The following is a 20,828-nucleotide window of genomic DNA, read 5'->3' on the forward strand; positions in this document are numbered from 1 at the left end:
AGTTCCAAAGAGGTGAAAAAATAGGTCAGAAAAGCAAAAAGTCAAAGTTATTAGTGCCCAAGCAAAACCCTCACCACTGCCAATGCTATCCTAGCAGTGTTTTTGTTTCACCGCAAAGGATAGATACTCTCTTGCGTACCTACCTTTGGGAACACACAACTCAGTCCAGAGAAAAAGACAGCTTGATTGTATTAGAATGAAGTGACTCATACGTGGCAACTGCCACAAAACAACACTTTTGGACAGTAATCAAAAAGTACTGACTGATGAATTCTGGTTCAAAATATGCAATAAAAACAATGCAATAATTTTAACAATGTAACAATCTAAATTCCTATACATAGACTTATATGGTTTATTTAAAAACTTATTTCAAATGTTGGCATTTGTTGGCATTTCATGACAGCTGATTAGCTGTCATTAGTTGTCCCTCTCAGCCTTGTTTCTGTTCTTGCAAAGTTCTGGAATTCACTAACAATGGACCTGAACAGGAGAGATGCTATGTACACTTGACACTTCCCTGCTATTTACAGGGAGATTCCAGCCACTGAGCTTTAGATCTCACCACATCAACGAAATCACCACCCAGGTGATCACCACCTCCATTCTCATACTACACAAGCAGCTTAAGATTTCTGTTGGCACCCAAGTTAAATGCCTACAGCTAAAGCACTAACTAGGCACTAATCCTACGTTACCTTAACCACCTCGGAAATCAGACAACCTTATTCCAAAAACCTAATTGTGACACAGAAGGAAGACTTCTTTCCTTTCCCTCTTTCCCTTCCCTCTTTCCTTTCCCTTCTAGAACCCTTAAATAAATATAATGATAATAATAATAGAGCTGTCAAACTAGTCAAATCTGACTTCTAACGCTATGACATGTTGTTCCTCTACCTCCCCCTTCCCTACCTTCCCCTTTCCTTAACTTCTTTCTTACCACATCCACACCATGTCTCCCACAATAGCCCCAGCTTCTCCCTACATTCCCAAGGGAAGGTAAAGATGCGCTGCAAGTCCTACCCCACACACATTCTGAATGGACTGCAAGAGACCAAATGAAAGGATAACCGAGCTCTTAACTAAAACCTCTTCCTTACTATGGGATAGTACTGATCTATCCCACCCAGCTCTTCTCAGGAACATCCGTTAGCTTTATTGCCTTAGGCACAAACACCTCTCTTATCAAATCTTGCCTTAACTGGTCAACATGTTCCTACAGGCAAAATTATTACAAAGGCAGGTAACCATTTAACTTAATTTCCTTAGAAAACCAAAAATCTGTTTTCTTTTAAAATTCAGGAACAGTCAAATGATCTAGTTACTGTGTCACAAAGAATATACATTGAACAAAAATGAAAGAGAAATAAAGTGTCTCACTTCATTAACAATACACCCCAGAACATTCTGAGCACGGATCAAGGAATTATGAAGCAAGCATAAAAATCAGAGGTGGTTTTGTTTTGTTTTTTTTTTAAGTAGGAAAAAGTCAGATGAAAAATTTTTAAATAAGTTAAAAAGAGATGAAATTCTTCCTGTTAGTCATTTTTAGTGTAAGACTTTGAGAACACAAAAACCCAAACAACCAAACAACTGTACCTCAGCAAAACAACTTCTAATTAAAATCTTAAATTCCAATCAAATGATGTTTCTCAGGTAAAGAGGCTGAGCTATTTGGTTCAATGGAATCATCTAGAGGAAAGCAAGCTATCCTTCTTTTATCTTTCTTTACCAATATTTAGCTTTCACAGCAATCTTAACACTCTCCCTCAGAAACAACAGTCTGGAGGAGATAAAGCCCAAACATCAACATCTCTTTTAGTCTTTTACTTCAAAGCCTGTCATATACAGAAGTCTGAGAAACATCTCACAGCAAGGCACAGACCACTCTTCTGAGTTATTTCATTAATTTCTGATTTTGCATTCTAAATTTGGGGGAGACAAAAAAGAACAATTGCTTCTTGACTCCCTAATTTCTTAAAAATTCACACAAAACATTATAAGACTACCTACAAGGAAACAGTGATTGACGCCACATACAAATAGCTATCATGATAGAAAAGAAAGAAAAGTAAAACAAACAACATTTATTTGCCCCTCTCTGATCTAATCTGTAATTATCTAAACTGACAGTTATTAAAACATGCAGAAAAATATATAGGATTTTAATAATATAAGTAATAAAACACAGATGCAGAATGTTAGAGAGTGCCTCTAAAAAAAGGATGAAATTAGGAGAACTAGGGCATATAGCACCATAGGCAAAGGAAAGGAGGATACAAAATGGGTTTTGTTCAGCCATCATGTTTTGTGTCACAAACACATCCATCTGTTGTATGCAGCAGCCTACTGTTGTAGTTTGGAACTGTTTATAAGCAACTCAGTAGCGAAGTGACAATGACACAGAACATATAAAACAAGAAGATTAAGTAATGCATTGACTGCACAATTTTGAATATTCTCAGAAAAATAAATTCAATACATGAAACAAATGAAAGACATTCTTAAGGTTCTAGGATGCAGGTTTCTATTCTGGATTCAGGATTCTAGGATTCTATTCTGTGGTGCACACATGACCCAAAACCACCATGGCTGTCAGCAAACCGCATCATTATCCCTCATTCCTTTGTAAGAGGCATGCTTTAAGCCAGCTTATCCAAGACCCGCAGCAGAAGGGAAAATGTTCTCCTGGAGCAGGTCTGCTTTGTCAGCTCTCCCTCAAAGAGAAGGAAAACCAACAGTAATCAGAACTGTCCAAAAGGGGGGAGGCAATCCCCAGAGATCACAAACACATCCTCTTGTTAAATATTGAAATTCACTGAAATGCACACGGAGGACAAAAATTTATACTGCCACTTCTTCCTCAACACAAGGAGATAAATATTAGAATGCTACGGAATCGTTCCAAAAAAAAAGTCCATGGCAAGGAGTCACTTCATTACCATAAAACAGAAGATGACTGATATGTAACATAAACTGAGTAGAACACTAAAACAAAACATTTTGAACTCTATATTGACTAATAACACTCTATAAACTCTATATTGGCTAATAAAAAAGCATAGTAATACTGGGTCTCTTTATCTTCGAGGTTTTTATTTGGAAATCATATACACAAGCCTCCAAAGATTACTTAAAACAAAAACTTACTGAAATATGTCTACAGGGCTGTTAATAAGCATAGCATATTTGGATGTATCACTGATCATTGATGACGCTTCAATGAGTAGTAGCACTGTATCAAATACACTGCACTACACCAATTAGAAAACAGTGCTGAGTTTTATAAACTCCGTGACTAGGTTTTCAGAACAAAGAACTGGGAAAACTTCCAATACTTCCTAAAAGAAGTATCTTGATGAAATTACAGTGTTAATAAAACACTGAATAAAGCAAACTAAAGGTTTTCAAAAGCCTGAGGAAAAACCAGGTTGGAACTGCACAGCTACGTCATGTCTCTCCTGCTAAACAACAATCATGACCATGTTTGCCAAGATAATTTTTAATCCATAAAGTCACCCAATCTTCTTGAAGAGTTCAATGTTAAAAATATCCTTTGCCAATGGAAAAGTTACAATCAGACAGTTACAGAAAAATCCATTTCTTTGTCTTGTTTAAAGGAAAAAAAATAAATCTATTGATGGCATCACACAGGCATGAAATTATTTTAAATAAAGGTACGGACAGCTGATGTAGACACCAGATGGCACACTCGCTCAACACAGATCAAAGTGAATACCTTAAATGGTACGTTTCAGTACTCATCAAAACATATCTCTGGAATAATTATTTAATTTTCCAGAAAGCTGGCAGTAGCAAAAAGGGAGCTGCCAGACAAAAAGAAATGGCAGTAAATCAAAATATGATTAAAAAGAGAAACAAGTCGACCATGAAGATTAATTACAGAGACTTATACCCTCCACCCCCTTTTTTTTTTCTTCCAATTTTCATTCTTGTGGGAAAGCAAAAATTTTGCAACATTCCTTACTTTATGCTGTCAAGCTACACTATCAATGTGAAACTGGTAATTAACTTCAAAACTATGGTTTCTAAGAATTAAATATAAACACAGAATTTGAGATTGATTTATATCCCTTTTTATTTGAAGAACTTAAAGAGAGGGGGGAGGACAAAAAAGCCTGAAAAAAAAAAATGCAAATTTGCAGATATTGCTAAAATAAGTGATGCTCTTCTGGAAAAATGAACTTAAATGCGCTTATCTGCAGAATTGATAGATATGCTACTTATCTTTACTTACAGAGATTATCAATGTTTATATCATTCAAATGCCATTGGGAATACATTCATTTCTTCAAGTCTTTGCTATAATAAAAAGAAGAGACCTGTGGATTTTTTTGTTGTATTTTCTTAAAAATATAAAATAAAAACAAAAAACTCACCACCAATTCTTCCCCCACCCCAACTCTGACTATTTCAAATTCACTTCAAGCATTGTGGAAGAGCTGCATTTATCTTAGTTTCTTCCTTTCTAAATGTGACCTCAAACTCAAATAAATAGCCCGATACTATCAAAGTAACAGTTAAGTATCCATGTATTTGGCAGGCTAATAGACATAGTTTCTATGTGCTGGTATAGATTCACCTGAACTTTTACATTTAGCATTGAGGGGAAAAAGGGTAATTCACATTTTACATTTTTTATTATAAATACTTTGAGTTTCAGGAAGCTGAGGAAGTCCTGATTATTTTTCTAGACTGCTAATGTTCAGCTGACAGCAATTATTTTTTAAGTTGAATATGTCAAAAATAATGTTATCAGAGTTGTTTTAAAAGGTCTTACAGGCGCTCATTTAGAATTCTAATCAAATTTAAATTAGTTGACCAATCACTGACAATGTTAATTAATATGATGACTGATAAATATAAATAAATGTTTTAAAATTATTTGCTGTCTTGGAGCCCTGAACAATCAAACTGGAACTGATTTTCTGGTTTTCCTTCAGTAGCCATGCCTTATTCCAAAACCTGTATCTATGCCATCACATAATTAAGTTACACAATAGGTGTTTGGAAACCACTTGCGTGGAAATACTTCAATTAAATAGAAGATAACAATCCTCTTTATCTTTTAATATACATGGTAAGAAAAAGAAAATAATCACTTCCTTTTTCTATTTCAAACAAAAGGAAGAAATATTAATTTATTCTAAATAATAGTATTTATTTGTAAAACAAAAGCAAAATACACAACAATTCCCTTTGCTGAATACAGTTAGTAGGTGCTTTGTCAGTGTTCTTTTTTCTTCTTTAAACTAATCTACTTAGACCACAGCCCCTCAGGCACAGATTTGTTTTCTTCCATGTTCTAAAGAACAAACAGCACACTGTTGGCAAATAAACTACTTTTTTCCCCACAAACACAGACTTCTTTTTCTGCTTAACAGAAAAATCACTGTCTGTTGGCCTGGATTTTATACAATGTCATTATAGAAAAAAAAAAAAAAAAAACAGATCTTCAGTTTTTATGAAAATAAGTTTGGTATCAGAAGAAGGTTTTATTTAAATCCCCCAACTATTTGGTGCCCAAAATCCTTTTTTTTTTTTTTTAAAAAAAAAAAAAAAAAGACCTCTTCCCTCTTATAACAATGGGCAGACATTTCCTTTCCAATAAAAAGGAACCGAAGATGAAATTTTACACACACACACAACTATATGAAGTAAGAGTACCCCAGAATTACAAGAAAAATCATCCCCTATCACCTCACAGCATCCAGCTGCCCCAGCCACACAATCTCACTTTAGAAGACATATGTTTGCGACCTTTCTTACAGAAACTCCTTCACACCACCGGAGGACACTATATAAAGTAGGTAAAGCATACTTCATGAACCTTTGAAGTAAAGGGAGAAATGGTAGGTTCTGAGAGCATTTAGACAGCTACTGATTTATGCAAATTAGATATTGCTTCTCTGAAATTAACTAGCACCAGCAATAATGATTTGTGAAGCTTACACAAGTATGAAATTGAAATTACAAAGACTATAGATTTTAAATATAGCTAGTGTGAGAAGTTATACACTGAAATCCAGAAAGTCGTTCAAAAGATTACCAAGGTTACTAAATATGGCTTGAATTGCATAAGCATAAACAACGCATTCAATTCTGTCCACAAATACAGCTCTTATACAATAAATTAAAGACCTAACATCTAGTCTATTTACATTCATCATTCGTTTAGACTTTGATTCCAAGTAGAATTCTGATACATTTAACTTTGTGCGTTTAGGCATAATCTTAAACAATCTTTTTAGCAAGGTTAAAGTCAGAAACATGTTATTGTAAACTTCAGTTGTGCTTTCACATACTATATGCTAGGCACCCTCTCCAAAACAATGCAGTCCAAATAGCTGCATTTTGATAGAATCACAGAATCACTAAGGTTGGAAAAGCCCTCCAAGATGATCTGGTCCAACCATCCCCCTACTACCAATGTCATCCAGTAAACCACGTCCCTAAATACCACGTCCAACCTTTCCTTAAACACCCCCAGGGACAGTGACTCCACCACCTCCCTGGGCAACCCTTTCCAAGGCTTGACGACTTTCTGAAAAGACTTTCTCACTGTTGCCTTGTTTTCGTTGAAACTGTTTCTCTTCTTGATATAAATATCCTTTGATATAAATACCCCAAAACATTTGAAAGCTAAGAAAGTAAAATATTAGAGAGCATTCATGGGGTTGTTTTAAAAAACATATACAGCATTGGGGCGAAAATACTGCCCTGACGTAGAGACCTGTACAAGGGAAAAGCACAGTCCTGACTCTGAATAGCTTGCTTCAGTCATACTTCTCTCTCACTTCCAAATTCTAGGGGGAAATTTAGTCTCCAATACCACTTAGAAGCTGTACACTCTCCAATTGCCACTGGTTACTGGCCATCACTGTTCAGGTATCACATTAGGCTGAATCAAGATTTGAACAATGTAGTCCTAGTAGAGAACCTGAATTTTCACTGGAGTCTCTACTTCCCCCTCAGTTGGTTCGAAAAGGAGTTTTACTCACAGCTTTTCCCAACCCAGCAATAAGTTATAAGCCAAGTTTATGCACAAGCAGACTGAAGATATGAAGAAAAGGAATCTAATTCAAAACAACGCACAGCAATCCATTCTAAAACTCTGCTAAAGGTATCTTGAAGCAAATGTAAGACTAGGTAATTAAGAGATTTAAAATGAGCAAGCCCTGAAAAAAAAACTGCTAAGTTCACAGACAAAAAATGAAGGAAAAGAAGTTGTTTGAGTTACAGAAGTTAAAACTAGATAGCTTATTAAAATGTGTACAATAACACAAAAGAAAATGAAACTAGCAGGTAGAAAAAAAGTGGAAAAACACATTTCAGCTTTTCTCTTAAAAATCATTTACCGCTGGAAAAGAAAATCCACAACATGACTGAATGCAGGAGCTTTGATGAATTACAAAAATAGAGAAAATATCTTTGCAGGATTCAAGTACACAGTCATAATTAAGACTGGATGAGAAATAAAGGTATAATTATTAATATTTTTAAAACGGTATCTTCACAGTCTGATGGAAACGAGGGAAAAAAATCACTATGAATAAGGTAAAAAAAAATACATGAAAAAGTGTATCTTGTATCATGTTTGAAATCAATGTTAACAAATATGAGCTGCAAGACAAACTAATAGCAAAATATTAATTCTGAAAGTAGAAGTTAACATAGTGTTTCCGCACAGATAGCATACAGGCTTAGTTAACCATTTGTATTAATTATGTAAAATTCTTACATACCAGCTATTGTTGTCATCAGTAACACCTAATCCAACTTTATCAAGTTAAAGGCTTACCCACAGTTTCTGTCTACAAAGACAGAGTTAACTACGATGAACCACTACAGTGAGATCCAAACAAGTAAAATGCATTCTGTTCTCTTAGGTACATGGGAAAAAAAAAAATCTCAGTTGCATTTGTATCTGTAACTGAAGATAAATCTATGCAAAACAAATGGCAATTTACTTAAGAGCAACAAATACACAATTCAACAGTCTTATAATTGCACTTGTTGATTGTAACTGTAAGCAACGCTGATTACGCTGTTAGGTAAGTGCATTTGCCAATTTCTTGCAAAACAAAACTGAATTGAATAAAACATGTTCACAGGCACAAAGTACATAGTTAGGAGAGCACTGAAGTAACTGTTTTCAAATTATTCATTTTTTTCTTCCTTATTTTAAATTATTTTGAATTATCTGCACAGTGAGTGCAGAAAGGACAGACCAAATTGGTCATCACTGTTGAAATGCACCACTGAGATGTTTTTTCCATAACTGGATACAACTAAACTTTATATGAGAAGTTGTCTGAAGGTCACGCTTTTTTTTTTTCCCCTCAAACACACAGTCAGCCCCAGAGCTAATGAATTAAAAAAAGTCTTTCCTTTGCTCAGAACAAATAAGGTGTTAGCGAATCCCACACAGCTACGAAGTGTCTAATAAGTCTTCAGAGGTTGGTACTTTTCATTTTGTTATACAACCTAGGTGTACGAAAACCAAGAGGTAATAAAGCCTAGTTTAGAAAAAGAAACCAGCATGGTGCCACAGGTGTGAACCTCCTCTTCCATAGTTAAGCTGAAGACAGAGGGGAGTGGAGAAAAAAACAACCACCACCAGTCATAGTCAGTGCTATAGGAAAGCTAAATGATCCGAGATAAAGAGGTTATCAGAGATAACTTTATAACCTGCTAACAGGACACCACAGACGTTCTCTTGCAAATTTGGTTTTGTAGAAAAGCCAAGACCTGAAGAGAACTTGAAAGACATCCTAAGAATTCAAGCAGAAGAACAAAGTCTTTATTAGACCAGTAGCCATAAATCTTCCACTGTGTAATGCTGCATTTGTCAACGTATCAGTCCTCTGAAAGTAAATTTAATCTCTACGTGAGACATACCACCGTATGTGTAGATAGGTGCTCTACCAGGGGAGATGCCAGCTCACCAGTGCAGCAGCTATGACACAACACAGTGTAGCAGTGAGTGGATTGCTTCAGAACAACCAGACAGCCTTCTCTCCATTTAGCGCAAAAGAAAACTGGCAGGTATCACAGGAGCAGCATAAGAAATGAACCTTGCCTTCCTATGGATTTCTGTACTATGTCTTACATCGCCTATTTATTCTTACTATGTCTTTTCTTCAATGCTTTTGGTTCTATTTCCCATAATCATGGATCCCTATCCCCTACTACTATACTAGCTGTAGAAAGGTGTAGATGTAGAAAGGGGCAAGAGAAAGAAGGGGAAAAAAAAAAAAAAAAAAGAGATGAAGAGAGTTAAATAGTAACACCAGGTAAGTCTCTTTTCTGCATGAACAATGACGTATCCACAGTCAGTTTAACCTACCCAGACAGCTTTAGGAACCTGTGCTTCCCCTCAATGAGAAAAAAAGGGGAAAGAGGGAGTTTCTCTCCTATAGGCTCTCAGTTATTCACAAGATTTAATTTTGAATTACACTCCTTATGTTTTGAGCTAAACTAATTGTTTTGGCTTGAACCATTCTTAAAGCTCTTTTCAGTTACAAACCAGGACAAGGAAGCTGACATAAATCAGCACTGCAGCCCAAATACTGCAAATATATTGAAATTTATTTAAACTAAACATTTAAGGAAAATACCTGTTTAATTCCATCAGTGTATATGCAGAAGAGGCAAGTATGGTCTATCTGCTAGTACAAGCGTAAGAAGTTGAAAAAGGCTTCAGGGAAAAATGTAGTTCTCACTCATCTAATTAACTGCATGAGAGATGAACTATGTCTAACCCTTACATGAGTGGGTTTAGGCATTTTCTAATACTGGGTAGTATTTTGGAAGACAAACCGCAGTTTACATATAATTACTACAAATGATCAAAGGGTCATGGGAACATTATTCATTTCCTAAATTGTACTGAAACGTCCATTGATACATTCATGTATATTTTGTAGGTGAAATACATGAACACATGAAAAATCTTGTTTTGTGAGTAAGAGAACAAAGTTTTTAAGCATTATTGCACCAGAAAAACAATGAAACACAGATTAATATAAAAGTTTACTCTCAATTAAAAAATAAATAAATAAATACATAAATAGTACAAGAAGCAAGAACTCGTCTAAAAAAACACCACCACTACCCAAAAAAAAGAAAAAAGAAGAGGGCAAAAACCCCACACCACCATCTACCAGAAAAATTGGAAAAAACATACAACTAGTAAAACTAGGAGGTAAAATAGAAGGGTGTTATATCTGAAATCCTGAAATAACTCCTATATCCTGAAATAACAAGACTCACAAAATGTGCGGTCATTCAGTAGGTTGTTTGTACATAAGGAAATAAATTGTCACCTTACAATTGCAATTGGCAATTCAATATATTTAAATCTGAATGTACCAGAACAATGTCCCCATGCCATTATGGTGAAGACTAGCTGGAAATTAATAGTTTAATTACAAAGTGAACTTTCCTTTTTTTTTCCTGCCATTAACAGAGGACTTGGTGACCTAGGTGAAAGGAAAAGCTTGCACAGGTCTTCAGTACAGAACTATGTATCCCATATTATTATTTACTTTAGCAAAATTGCATATGTAATACAAGTAGTAAAACACTAAACGATTCAAAATGTCCAAAATTAATTCATTTTAAACAAAACCACTATGAATACAAACTGCGTAACAACAACTCAACCATCATTTACCGTGTTTCTGATTGGAATTTTCTTCGGTTCTGGTGGCACATCCTGAGGAACAAATTTCACTGGCTCCTTAATCTGTCTCCGTGATCTTTTGGTCCCATCTGGTAAGGTTTCCATAGCAATATCAGCTTCCATGTCACTGCTACCTGCCTGGTCACACTCTGAGCACTGCCTGCAAAGTGAAAGATTTCCTATTTAAAACTGCAGTCACAAAAGCACAAAAAGAAATGTTTCTGAAGCAGCAAAAAAAGCGTTTGGGTTGGAAATAAATCAATTAATGTCAGTAAACACAACAGTATCTAAAGGAATCTCCGAAATGATTAAACAACTATGCGGGAAAACGGCAAGACTTTCTCTGTTGCTGTGGGTTTTTTTTTTTGCTGACAGTATTTAAACTTTGAAAACCAAGATTTTGAAAGTAGGATTTAATCTTCAAGAAAGATGCTTCCTATTTCACTATTCATATCCTACCATATCCCTTTTTTTTTTTAAATGGTGTCCACTGATCTGTAATCTATTCATTATTGAAACTGCTGCTGCAGTTTAATCTTTACAATGACACAGTACTGAATTCATTCTGATGAGAGCGGTCCTTAGTAGCAGGGATTTGGAAGAAATGTCTGTTATGAAAATCAATTTTAAAATCTATTTCCTAAGGGAGATGGTTTTGAAACAAAAAAATAGCTGAGACAAAGATGTAGAACTTGTAGGTGTATATTACCAATCATTGAACATTTAGTTGAAAAAAAATGCCTGTTGAGTTTCTGAAAAAGCACAAATCGCAATCAAGCTTCCAAAGTATACAGACTCTAAGGGAAGGTTACTAACAACGTCCATGATAGAATTAACAAGATGGGAAATCATCAAGTTGTGTTCTCATTTGCAGAAAATACTCATCTTGTGCAAAGTCATAAATGCAGATGTTAACTAAAAACATCAAATATAAAAGCTTAAAAATGATACCCACTGATAAAGACTGCATTTTTTCCTCACATAAAATTTTCGGTTCAGCAAATTATAAATCCTTTCAAACAAATTCCAATTCATCACTATTTTCATGTTTTTAAAATGTTCTTTTTTATAATATTAACTAAAAAATAAAAATGCATATTCTGCTATTAATTGGCATTAAAACAGACACATACATTAACCATTACCTAAATGAAGTTGCAAATTCTCTTTGGAAGGAGACATAAAATACATGTATTTGGTTATTTGTAGTTAATACATCCTTGAGACAAGACAGTGTGTGTCTCCCAGATCTAACCAAAAGCACCGTCATGTGCTTTGTGTATGAGCTGATTTCTTTTTTATATGTTTACATATAAATATGTATCAATATTTTTATATGTTTACATATAAAATATATGCATGTATACGTATATATAATATTATATATATATATTATATTATATATATAATGTTCACCAGAAACACTTTTGCTCCTATGAGCTTCAGTAAGGGCTAATATAATATTAACTCATTTGATTTTAAAAACTTAATAGTCATGGTTTTATTTTTGAAAAGGCATCGCTGAGCAGACATATATTGCCCTTATTCCAAATTCCAACTCTTCTTCAAGTCAAGAGAAGAGAACCACAAATACAACAGAAAACATGTTTTAATTCTGTTTCTAACAAAGGCTTGTTCTGATGTATGATTCCGTAAGTTCTTTTGTTTCTGTTGGTATTTTAAGAAGTGAATTAATGGTTATATTGCCTGTTCCAATAGGAAACAAAATTTATGCTGTGTTTTTTGTTTGGTTGTTGTTGTTATTCTTTATTAAAAACAAAACAAAAACAAAAAAACACAACCACAGAGCTTTCCATGCTTTTCCAGTTTTTCTAATTTTTCCAAATTCATCCAAGCAGTATAGTCTCAAATCTCCTCTGGCTCTACCTGCAGATAATGGCAGTTTTCAGAGCCCACTAGACAGTCCAGTGGCTGACAACAAAAATAGAGGGGATCCAATTCCAGATTGAGTAACTGTTATCAGTGTGACCTTGGCTAAGTCAACACCTTTCTGCTTTAATTTCTCCATATGTAAAAGTAAGATAATTGTTGGTGTGTTGTAATGTTATAAAGATTAATCACTTCTTATCTCTAAAGCACTTGAGCCCACTGCAAATATGACACACAGCAGTGCTGGTGGTATTTGCTGATCTAGAAAAGCAGAAGTACTACGAGGCAGACTGCAGGGAAGATAACACTGTATGGAGACTTCATCAGTAGCCAGACCACAAGGAAGTTAGTTTATACAGCTTTTATGCTTTGCAAACAGTAGGCCAGCATTCAAGAATATAACATGCAATTAATATTCTTCTTCCTCTCTACAGACCTCTGTTCTCTACACACACCGTGCTGTTAACATTTCTAGGCCTCCTTGGTATGCTAATAATAAGTCCAATAAAAATACTGAGAAAAAGCTAGTAAAAATAAAACCAATAATAAATTATAAGGTAGAATAACTTTTCCAAAACGCTGCTTTTTTGAGTTATATATTTACAGACATTTGTGTGGATAAACATGCACAAATAGACAAACTTAAAACAACTAAACAGAAGCTCACAGACCTAAGTATTATTACCTTCTATTACTGTAAGTTTATAGAAGAAAGCTCTCTAGTGATCTAAGGGGAGAAGAAAGCTTTAGAGATAACAGCATTCCCTCAATTATTTTTTTGTTTTTTTTTACTTAGCTAAAGGTTACTTCTTGTAGTTTTGTTCAGTTGCATATGTCCCATTGCCTTTAAGTAGTCCAAGCCAAACTCCAAGGAGCGTTTCTGCTTAAGCGTCACAGACCCTTGCCCTTCATAACACTGCAGCATTGGTCACATCATTAATTTCTCCAGTAGAAAGGAGACAAAGTATTTATTATGATCTGCTTATGCAGATGTAAAAAATAGCTGCAAACATGTTCCCAGAATACTGTGATGAGCAACTTGGACGAAAAGTTTCTTCCTTTCTATTATTATGGTAAAAACATGCACTATACATAAAAATTAAAAATAAGCATTCTACAATTAAAGTGCTGCATAAAACTGAAGTTTTTGTAAGACAAAAAATAGTGGCATGAACTTACAAAAAATGTTTGGAGTTGGGAACCCCATCTCTTGGATGTGCCACCCTGCACCTAGGATTTCCACTCTTTAGTTCTGGGCTAGTGAAAGAGAAAGATGCATTTTTCTCCTACATAAACTCAGGCAGTTTTACAGAAAGCTATGGAGACCTGTAAAGTACTTCAGTTTCACTAGGGCACCATTTAAACATAAATAAATAAGTTACTGTAATTTTTATGTTAGAAAGGAAGAGAAACATTTCATCCGGGAGAAAAAGATGCTGCCTGCAAGTTTCTGAAATTCTATTTCTATGCCCAAGCTTGCTCTGCAAACAGGTCATGTAACTGTCACAGCAATCAAATTCAGAAAATAGTAAGATGTACAAAAAACAAAGCTGCAAAACCACAATATATTGGGGGACAGGGGAGTAAACACAGAGAATAAAACCTTACAAATATACTGAAGATGAGGTTAAAAAACAACAACAACAACAAAAAAAACGAAAGCTACAAACATGAATTTACAAGGAACCTCTTGATTTACTGGAATAGTCTCTACTATCACAGGCAACCACATCTTATCAACCCTTTTATAGAGCAGTCAAGCTTCAGCTATAGAGTTGTTTGGTTGTTAGCTCCCATGGGACCCACAGAAAACCTATTACAGAAATACACTCCTCTGACTTGGAAACAATCTCCTAACTTTCAGCTCCTATTATGGTTTATTTCAACATGGTTCTTGAATTTAAAGTACCCTTTTTCCCATTCTGCTGTTTAATTCCAATATATTTATAGAGAGCAGACACAGGACTTCTATTCCTTCTCTGGCAGTGCTGAAGTCATGTTCATTTTAGTTCATCTCTTCAAGGACAGGCAATGAATAGAGAAACCTATCACAACAGGTCATTTTTCCATCTGTTCAGACAATCTACAACTACATCTTAATCAGAAAGCATTGCCATGCAGCACCAGTAATTTAATAGGAAAAACAGTGCTGAAGATTCAATTTCTGTACGCAAATTTTGGTTTGCTTTTACTCTGGATTTGCATAATCCAGCCTTGGAAAAATCAATAATTGAATGTGATCTTCTGGACTCATCTGAAAGGAATGCTGTTACCATGCTCCATGATCCACAACGTGAACCCAAAAGCAGCAAGTGTGAAAAGGATTTACTCCAAACACACACTCCTGATACAGATTAAAATGTTAAAATAGATTTGCCCCTTGCAGAAAATGGGAGACCATAACTGAATATGATGTTTTGGACATATTACCAATTTCTTGCTATTAAGTCATGCTCTTGTGCATTTTCCTATTTTTCAGATGTAGGTTAAAAACAAACAAACAAACAAAAAAAGTATGAAAAAGGTAAAATTCTTTGCATTACTGGATATCAAGTAAACATGATAAAATCGACCTGACAGCCAAAAGAAACATTTTCAACAAGAAAAGTCTACTCAACAGAAGCACGACCCTAGACTTTACTTAGATGATCATTGTTGAGGGAGCTTTCATGTTGATCATAATGCTTCTTTCTTGCTTCCATTTATTTGAAAATAACTAAAGAAAGAAAAAGTCTTCTGCTTTTGAAAGACAAGAACAAAAACCAGATTGAAATGAAAGCACTGCAACACCTCTTTGGTTCAATGAGAAATGGTATTACCTAAATCTTCAGACCTATCCATCTATCTAGTTGTGTATTTGTCATACCAAAAAAAAAAAATCCCTTCATCAAGAAGGATAATGCTACCATGGTACTATTGCAACAATCATAACAATCATAACTCTGTGCTACATGATTCAGATACTGAATGTTACTTTTTACACCACAAAGCATTCTGAGACTCACACTCAAACTCTGTTTCTCTAACATGAACCCTTTCTGAAGAAAAAAATCAGTGGAAAAGACGCCTAACAACTACCAGAAGCAGGTAAAGATCCATGTCTGATAACTGATGATGTGTCTGCTAAAAATTAGTGGAAACATTTGATCCATGAAGAAGTCTCAGTAATGATTAAAAACTTTTTAATTATAGAAAAGGCCTTTGATCAAGCACTAACAATAAACTGCAGAAGATAAGCAGCAGCATGTTTTTGTCATCACATTTTCAATCTAACACCTGCCTACTACTTAGTATAAAGACCTGTGGTACAAGAAACACCTCCCCATCTCACAGTAAATGGATCTTCTGAACTCACTAGCAAAAGACAGGAGCAGCAAATGAACAGGAGCACACATTATTAATTTTCATAAATTATTAATGGTCCAGGCTAACACTGAAGCACCACTTTTTGTGTACCTCCATGATGCAAATATTTCTTCATTGTCTAAATAACCAGTAGTGAATTTATTTTTGAGCAGGGGCAGCTTCAAGAAATGTGTGAACCTAAAATGGGGCTTTTCTTTGGTAGGCACTCAAAGACCAAAGAGTGTTGTCTACTTACGAAATTTTATAAAACAGTTGCACAAAAATATATTTTAACCCAGAAATTTAGGAATTTATAAAGACCTACACTGATAATACAAACAGGAGAGGGACAATTTGGATTTATTAATTTATTATTTAGGTGATGTAGAAATGAAACCAGAAGAGAGAGAACCCTGTTACTTCTCCAAAAGAATTAGTGCAAACAATGACATTACGATGTTTCTTTGTGCTACAGCTTTATATACATCAAAGAATCTAATGTGCTTTACCTAATGACAGGTCTGGCACATAGCAATTTGTGAAATGATGAGAAAACTGAAGAAAATTGAACACCATCCCTTTATAATCGAAATGTCACAAAGTTGAAGATCTCACAAACAGACCTCAAATCCAACACACTGGTAAGCTTTATACAAACCTGGTTTTAATTTTAATACTGAAGCAAAAAAAATCTTTGCTATACTAGACAGAAAAGCAGACAAAACATATGAAAGTATTTTAAACATTTAATAGATAACATTACTATAAATATTATGAAAAAGTGAGGTCTTGTTCTAATATTATAGAACAATCAGACTGCCAATTAGACTGCCTTAACTGCCCTATGCTACATACTTTCAGAGTGGCTTATAAGATGACAATATAGAAGTCAAAAATACAATACTCAGTCCAAACAAGATAGCCATTCTTATAGTCAAAAATGGCCAACAGACAGAGGATTTGGAAGAAATTAGTATCTTCAGCACCCAGTGTTTAATGTGAAAAGGGTAAATTTCAATTCTCTGTGCTTGAGGAACAGCACTCAGTATGCTTTAAGAAAACAGTTCTGCCCTCACTTTGAAAGGGAAAACTGTTCAGATAGATTTCTAATTATGAGAAAGTATCTCTAGTAGACATATGCTGTGATAAATCACCTCATCAAATTTCAGCAAAGAATTAAACCACTCTGAACTTGAGAAATGTGGACCATAGTTTTCAGATGACAGCTATGCTCTGGAAATTTGAACAAATAACATGTGTTGACTGGTATACTGGAAGAGGAGAAAAAAGAGGAAATAAAAAGACAGTATGTACGCACCAAAAACAATTTTTCAAAGAGCTTCAAAGAATATCTGCCAGGGAATAACGCTACTGAAAATTTGCCATTTGCAACCACCCAAACATCCTTTAATTAGGGCAAGTGAAAAAATCCAAAATTTTATATATGAAATACACAATATTGTATTGCACATGTGCTTATATTTAAGAGACTAATTTTACACCATCATCTAATGACTCCAGATGAAAAAAACTGTCTGGCTCAGTACTGAATAAGTGGTCTCAGGAGTATAATGAACAGCCAGATACGGAATGAGTGTTTATAGGGCTGTTGTTCAGGGACTCCAGAGGATTCATTTTGTCCTCTGGCCAAAACAAATCCCTCAATGGTACCACCAAAATAATTTGGCCTTCAGGAACAACAATAAAAAAACATCAAGACTAACATGATTATTAGTCCTTTTTTTTTGGTCAATCTCAGTCCCTGGCATTTCATATGCTACCTCAGGTTATCACCGTTTTTCAAAGATGTGATTTCAATAGGAAGTACTGGTCTCTGTTGGTAGTTGACAAGTATTTTCTTAATAAAAATGCCAGTATTTCATAATCTGATTTCTTTTTTTTTTTTTTTTTTTTTTGTATTCTCTTTTAGCAGCTGTATTGTCTTTGTATTGGTTCAGGTTATTCTCTACCACGAAAATACTCTCACTCCACCTAGAATGGAAGGGAGCATAAAAACACACACTCTAAGAGAGAATGACAAGGCTTACTTTTACGATAATGCAAGATTTAGATGAATATTCTAGTATTTAATCTTACTATGTTAAAAACAAATCATTTCTAAAATGTTCAAGATGTTACCCTGCAGAAAACTATCAGGCCTCTGAACAGGAGGAAATTCTTAGTGTTAAGCACTTGGAACCTATTTCTTATAAATTCTGAGGCACTGTTACTCACCAGGTAAATTCTTACTATGATTTTGCTAAATCTATCATCACCACCTCCTTTTGATGTTTAAAAATACTCTGATTAATACTTACAATGTGCACTTTCTTTAATAAGTTACCATTAAATGTGACAAATATTTTAATGACTTTGTTACCAACATTTAATAGTGGATTTATTTCAACAGTTTCAAAATCCACTTTTGTAAACTGCACTGTAAATTTCTATTTAACAATGAGCATGGACAAAAAGAAAAAAGGATTAGCTAATCCACATAGCACCACACACATAAGCTGAATCATTTAGCATCCTCAAAAATAGTATGAAACACTAAGCATATGGCATAAACTCATGCTAAACTAACCAAAGTTTAAATGAATATGTAGTAATAAAGCATATGAGAGCTGATTAGTTGTCAAACTTCCTGTAAATGCTTAAGTTAGTAATTATGAGCAAATGATTACCAGTGATGATGTAATGACAAACAAAATGCCGTATGATGTAATGATAACATAATGCAATGTAAAACAAAAATCGAGAAACAACATTTTTAACCACTTTAAATATTTCAACCTGCCTAATGTTTCAAGGAGTTTCCCACAACACCCTTTTTCTTCATCTTTTTGCTTAAGTGCCCATTATATCCTATACAAATATATGAAAAGTACATGCCCCCTGTATAAAAAAAAAAAATCACTTTTCTTCATGGCTTAATCAAAAGATTAGAAATACATTCACAACAGCAGGAGGGAAAAACCTGCTGAACTCAAACTTAATTTAAGGGTCCATTAGATATGCTCTCTACTGATCCTGAAAAAGAATGCATGAAGGCATGTAAATGATGAAAAGAATGCAATCAATACAGATCAATTTGACTGCTATAACCTCAGACTCCAAAATATGCCTTAGCTAATTAGATGTAAAAGCTAAGTTTGTGATCTAAGATATAACTGAAGCATAAAATTCACAACAAAGATATGTCAGAACTTTGAAATAAAAGCATTTACCACCTGTCCTATTCTGCCTTTAACACCTACTGAGAACTGTAGTTTTACATCTTTTGGACTGATGGCTTTAGTGAGCCTTTTCAACTTGGTTAAAAAGCAGAAAAAAAATCAAGAACAGCCTGTGCAAATGTAGAGGTTACATTAAGAAAAAAAAAAAAAAAGCTTCCACGTAACAAACCCGCTTGGTAAATTTGACCAAAGGGATAAGAATGTCCTTGAAATAATTAGAAGTCCAGAATCACAGACTACATTAAATAACCTAAGGAAAATAGGAAAATCACATTCAGAAGTATATTAGTGATGGTGAAAATCTTTTCAATTTTTAAAGGAAATCTCAATTTACTGGGATAAATTCATGTTTTCTCAAGTTACAATAAAAAAAAAAAAATCAATCATCACATTTATCCAAAAAGACTACTTAAGTAAATGTTTTATGGAAAAAATTAAGTGATATATGGAAAAAAAATAGAAGCACAGTTTTCTTGATTAAAACACTTTTAATGTATTTTTAGACAAGGCGGTAACAACTCTTGGAGATGCTGTATACTAACTTCTTGCCAGATAAGAACTGCTTCTAAGGAACTAGTTCTAGCACATTTCAGAGCAGTTTAGAAATCTACAGAATACAGCAACACACTAATTTTATGACAGTTTAGAAATCAGCACCTCTATGCATCATTTCTCCATTGTATCGCTTAGCTTTTTACACTCCACTGCCAGAAAAAGAATTTTAATTCATGGAATTAAGTTGCGTTAAGTACAATTACACATACGCTTTTGCCATTGCAGAAGACGGAAGTAAACCAGAGTGATTTCCTATATTGCAATATAATAATCTAGTAACTAACAAATATGCTTTTAATTATGTACAAGTATTTTCTTAAAGACCCAGACAGAAAAGTTGTATATCTGGACCCTAAGATAAACAGAATACCATGCCTTTCATTTCCAGAAGCACAATTAAACCTATGGTTTCCTGCCATTACTACACAGCCTTGTTAATAATTGCAGATAAACTCAAAAGCTAAGCGAATTAAAGCTATAATCTATTTGTATGAAGTGGCTAATGAGAAATCTTTACTACATAACTTTTCACCTTCAAGCATCAGTACTGAAAATAAAATAACTCACTTCAGAGTGAGTATCGCTTCAATATCAGCGATGTCTAAAATTCTTAGAATTTGCAAGTCCACTCATGCTTATTTCCTACTTTAAGTACAGAGATAGCACAAGATAAAACATAAATTGTATTCTTACCAATAACTGTTCTTAGTCTTCCTTGGCATCCTTGTAAGAGGTGGATCCAGACAACCAAGATGATAATGTAGTTTGCAAGTGTCACACAGTAACAGTAGATGTTGGTCATGGTTCTTCTTGCAAATTCCACAACTTTTAATGTAGGCAGTGGAAAAGCATTATAATTACATTTGAAGTTACAAAAAATAAACGATACATCCCAGCACATGCCCCAGCTTCAATATAAGTATGTAGCAACTAATTTCACATAAGCACATAATTACTTTTTAAGGAGTTTGTATGTATACACATTAAAACATAGAAGGCACTTAATATAGCTAAAGACACCTTCAAACTAATTTTTAAAGATTTCTGACCAATACTTTTTGATACTTTTAGAAAACATATCCATGACAAAT

General features: G+C 34.3%; 1 protein-coding gene across 6 annotated transcripts in view; it reads right to left on the reverse strand.

The window, feature by feature from the left end:
* The window catches only part of PHF14 (PHD finger protein 14), a 163,511-nt gene that overhangs the window by 100,414 nt on the left and 42,269 nt on the right, over positions 1-20,828 (reverse strand). For all 6 annotated transcript variants that reach the window (XM_072033614.1, XM_072033612.1, XM_072033613.1 and 3 more), the window contains exons 13-14: positions 20,431-20,570; positions 10,700-10,868 (exon numbers count right to left, since the gene is read on the reverse strand). In XM_072033614.1, the coding sequence (XP_071889715.1) occupies positions 10,700-10,868; positions 20,431-20,570 (309 nt within the window). The remainder of the gene's footprint in view (positions 1-10,699; positions 10,869-20,430; positions 20,571-20,828) is intronic.

Source organism: Anas platyrhynchos, chromosome 2 (genome assembly GCF_047663525.1).
Source record: "Anas platyrhynchos isolate ZD024472 breed Pekin duck chromosome 2, IASCAAS_PekinDuck_T2T, whole genome shotgun sequence".
Lineage (NCBI taxonomy): Eukaryota > Metazoa > Chordata > Aves > Anseriformes > Anatidae > Anas > Anas platyrhynchos.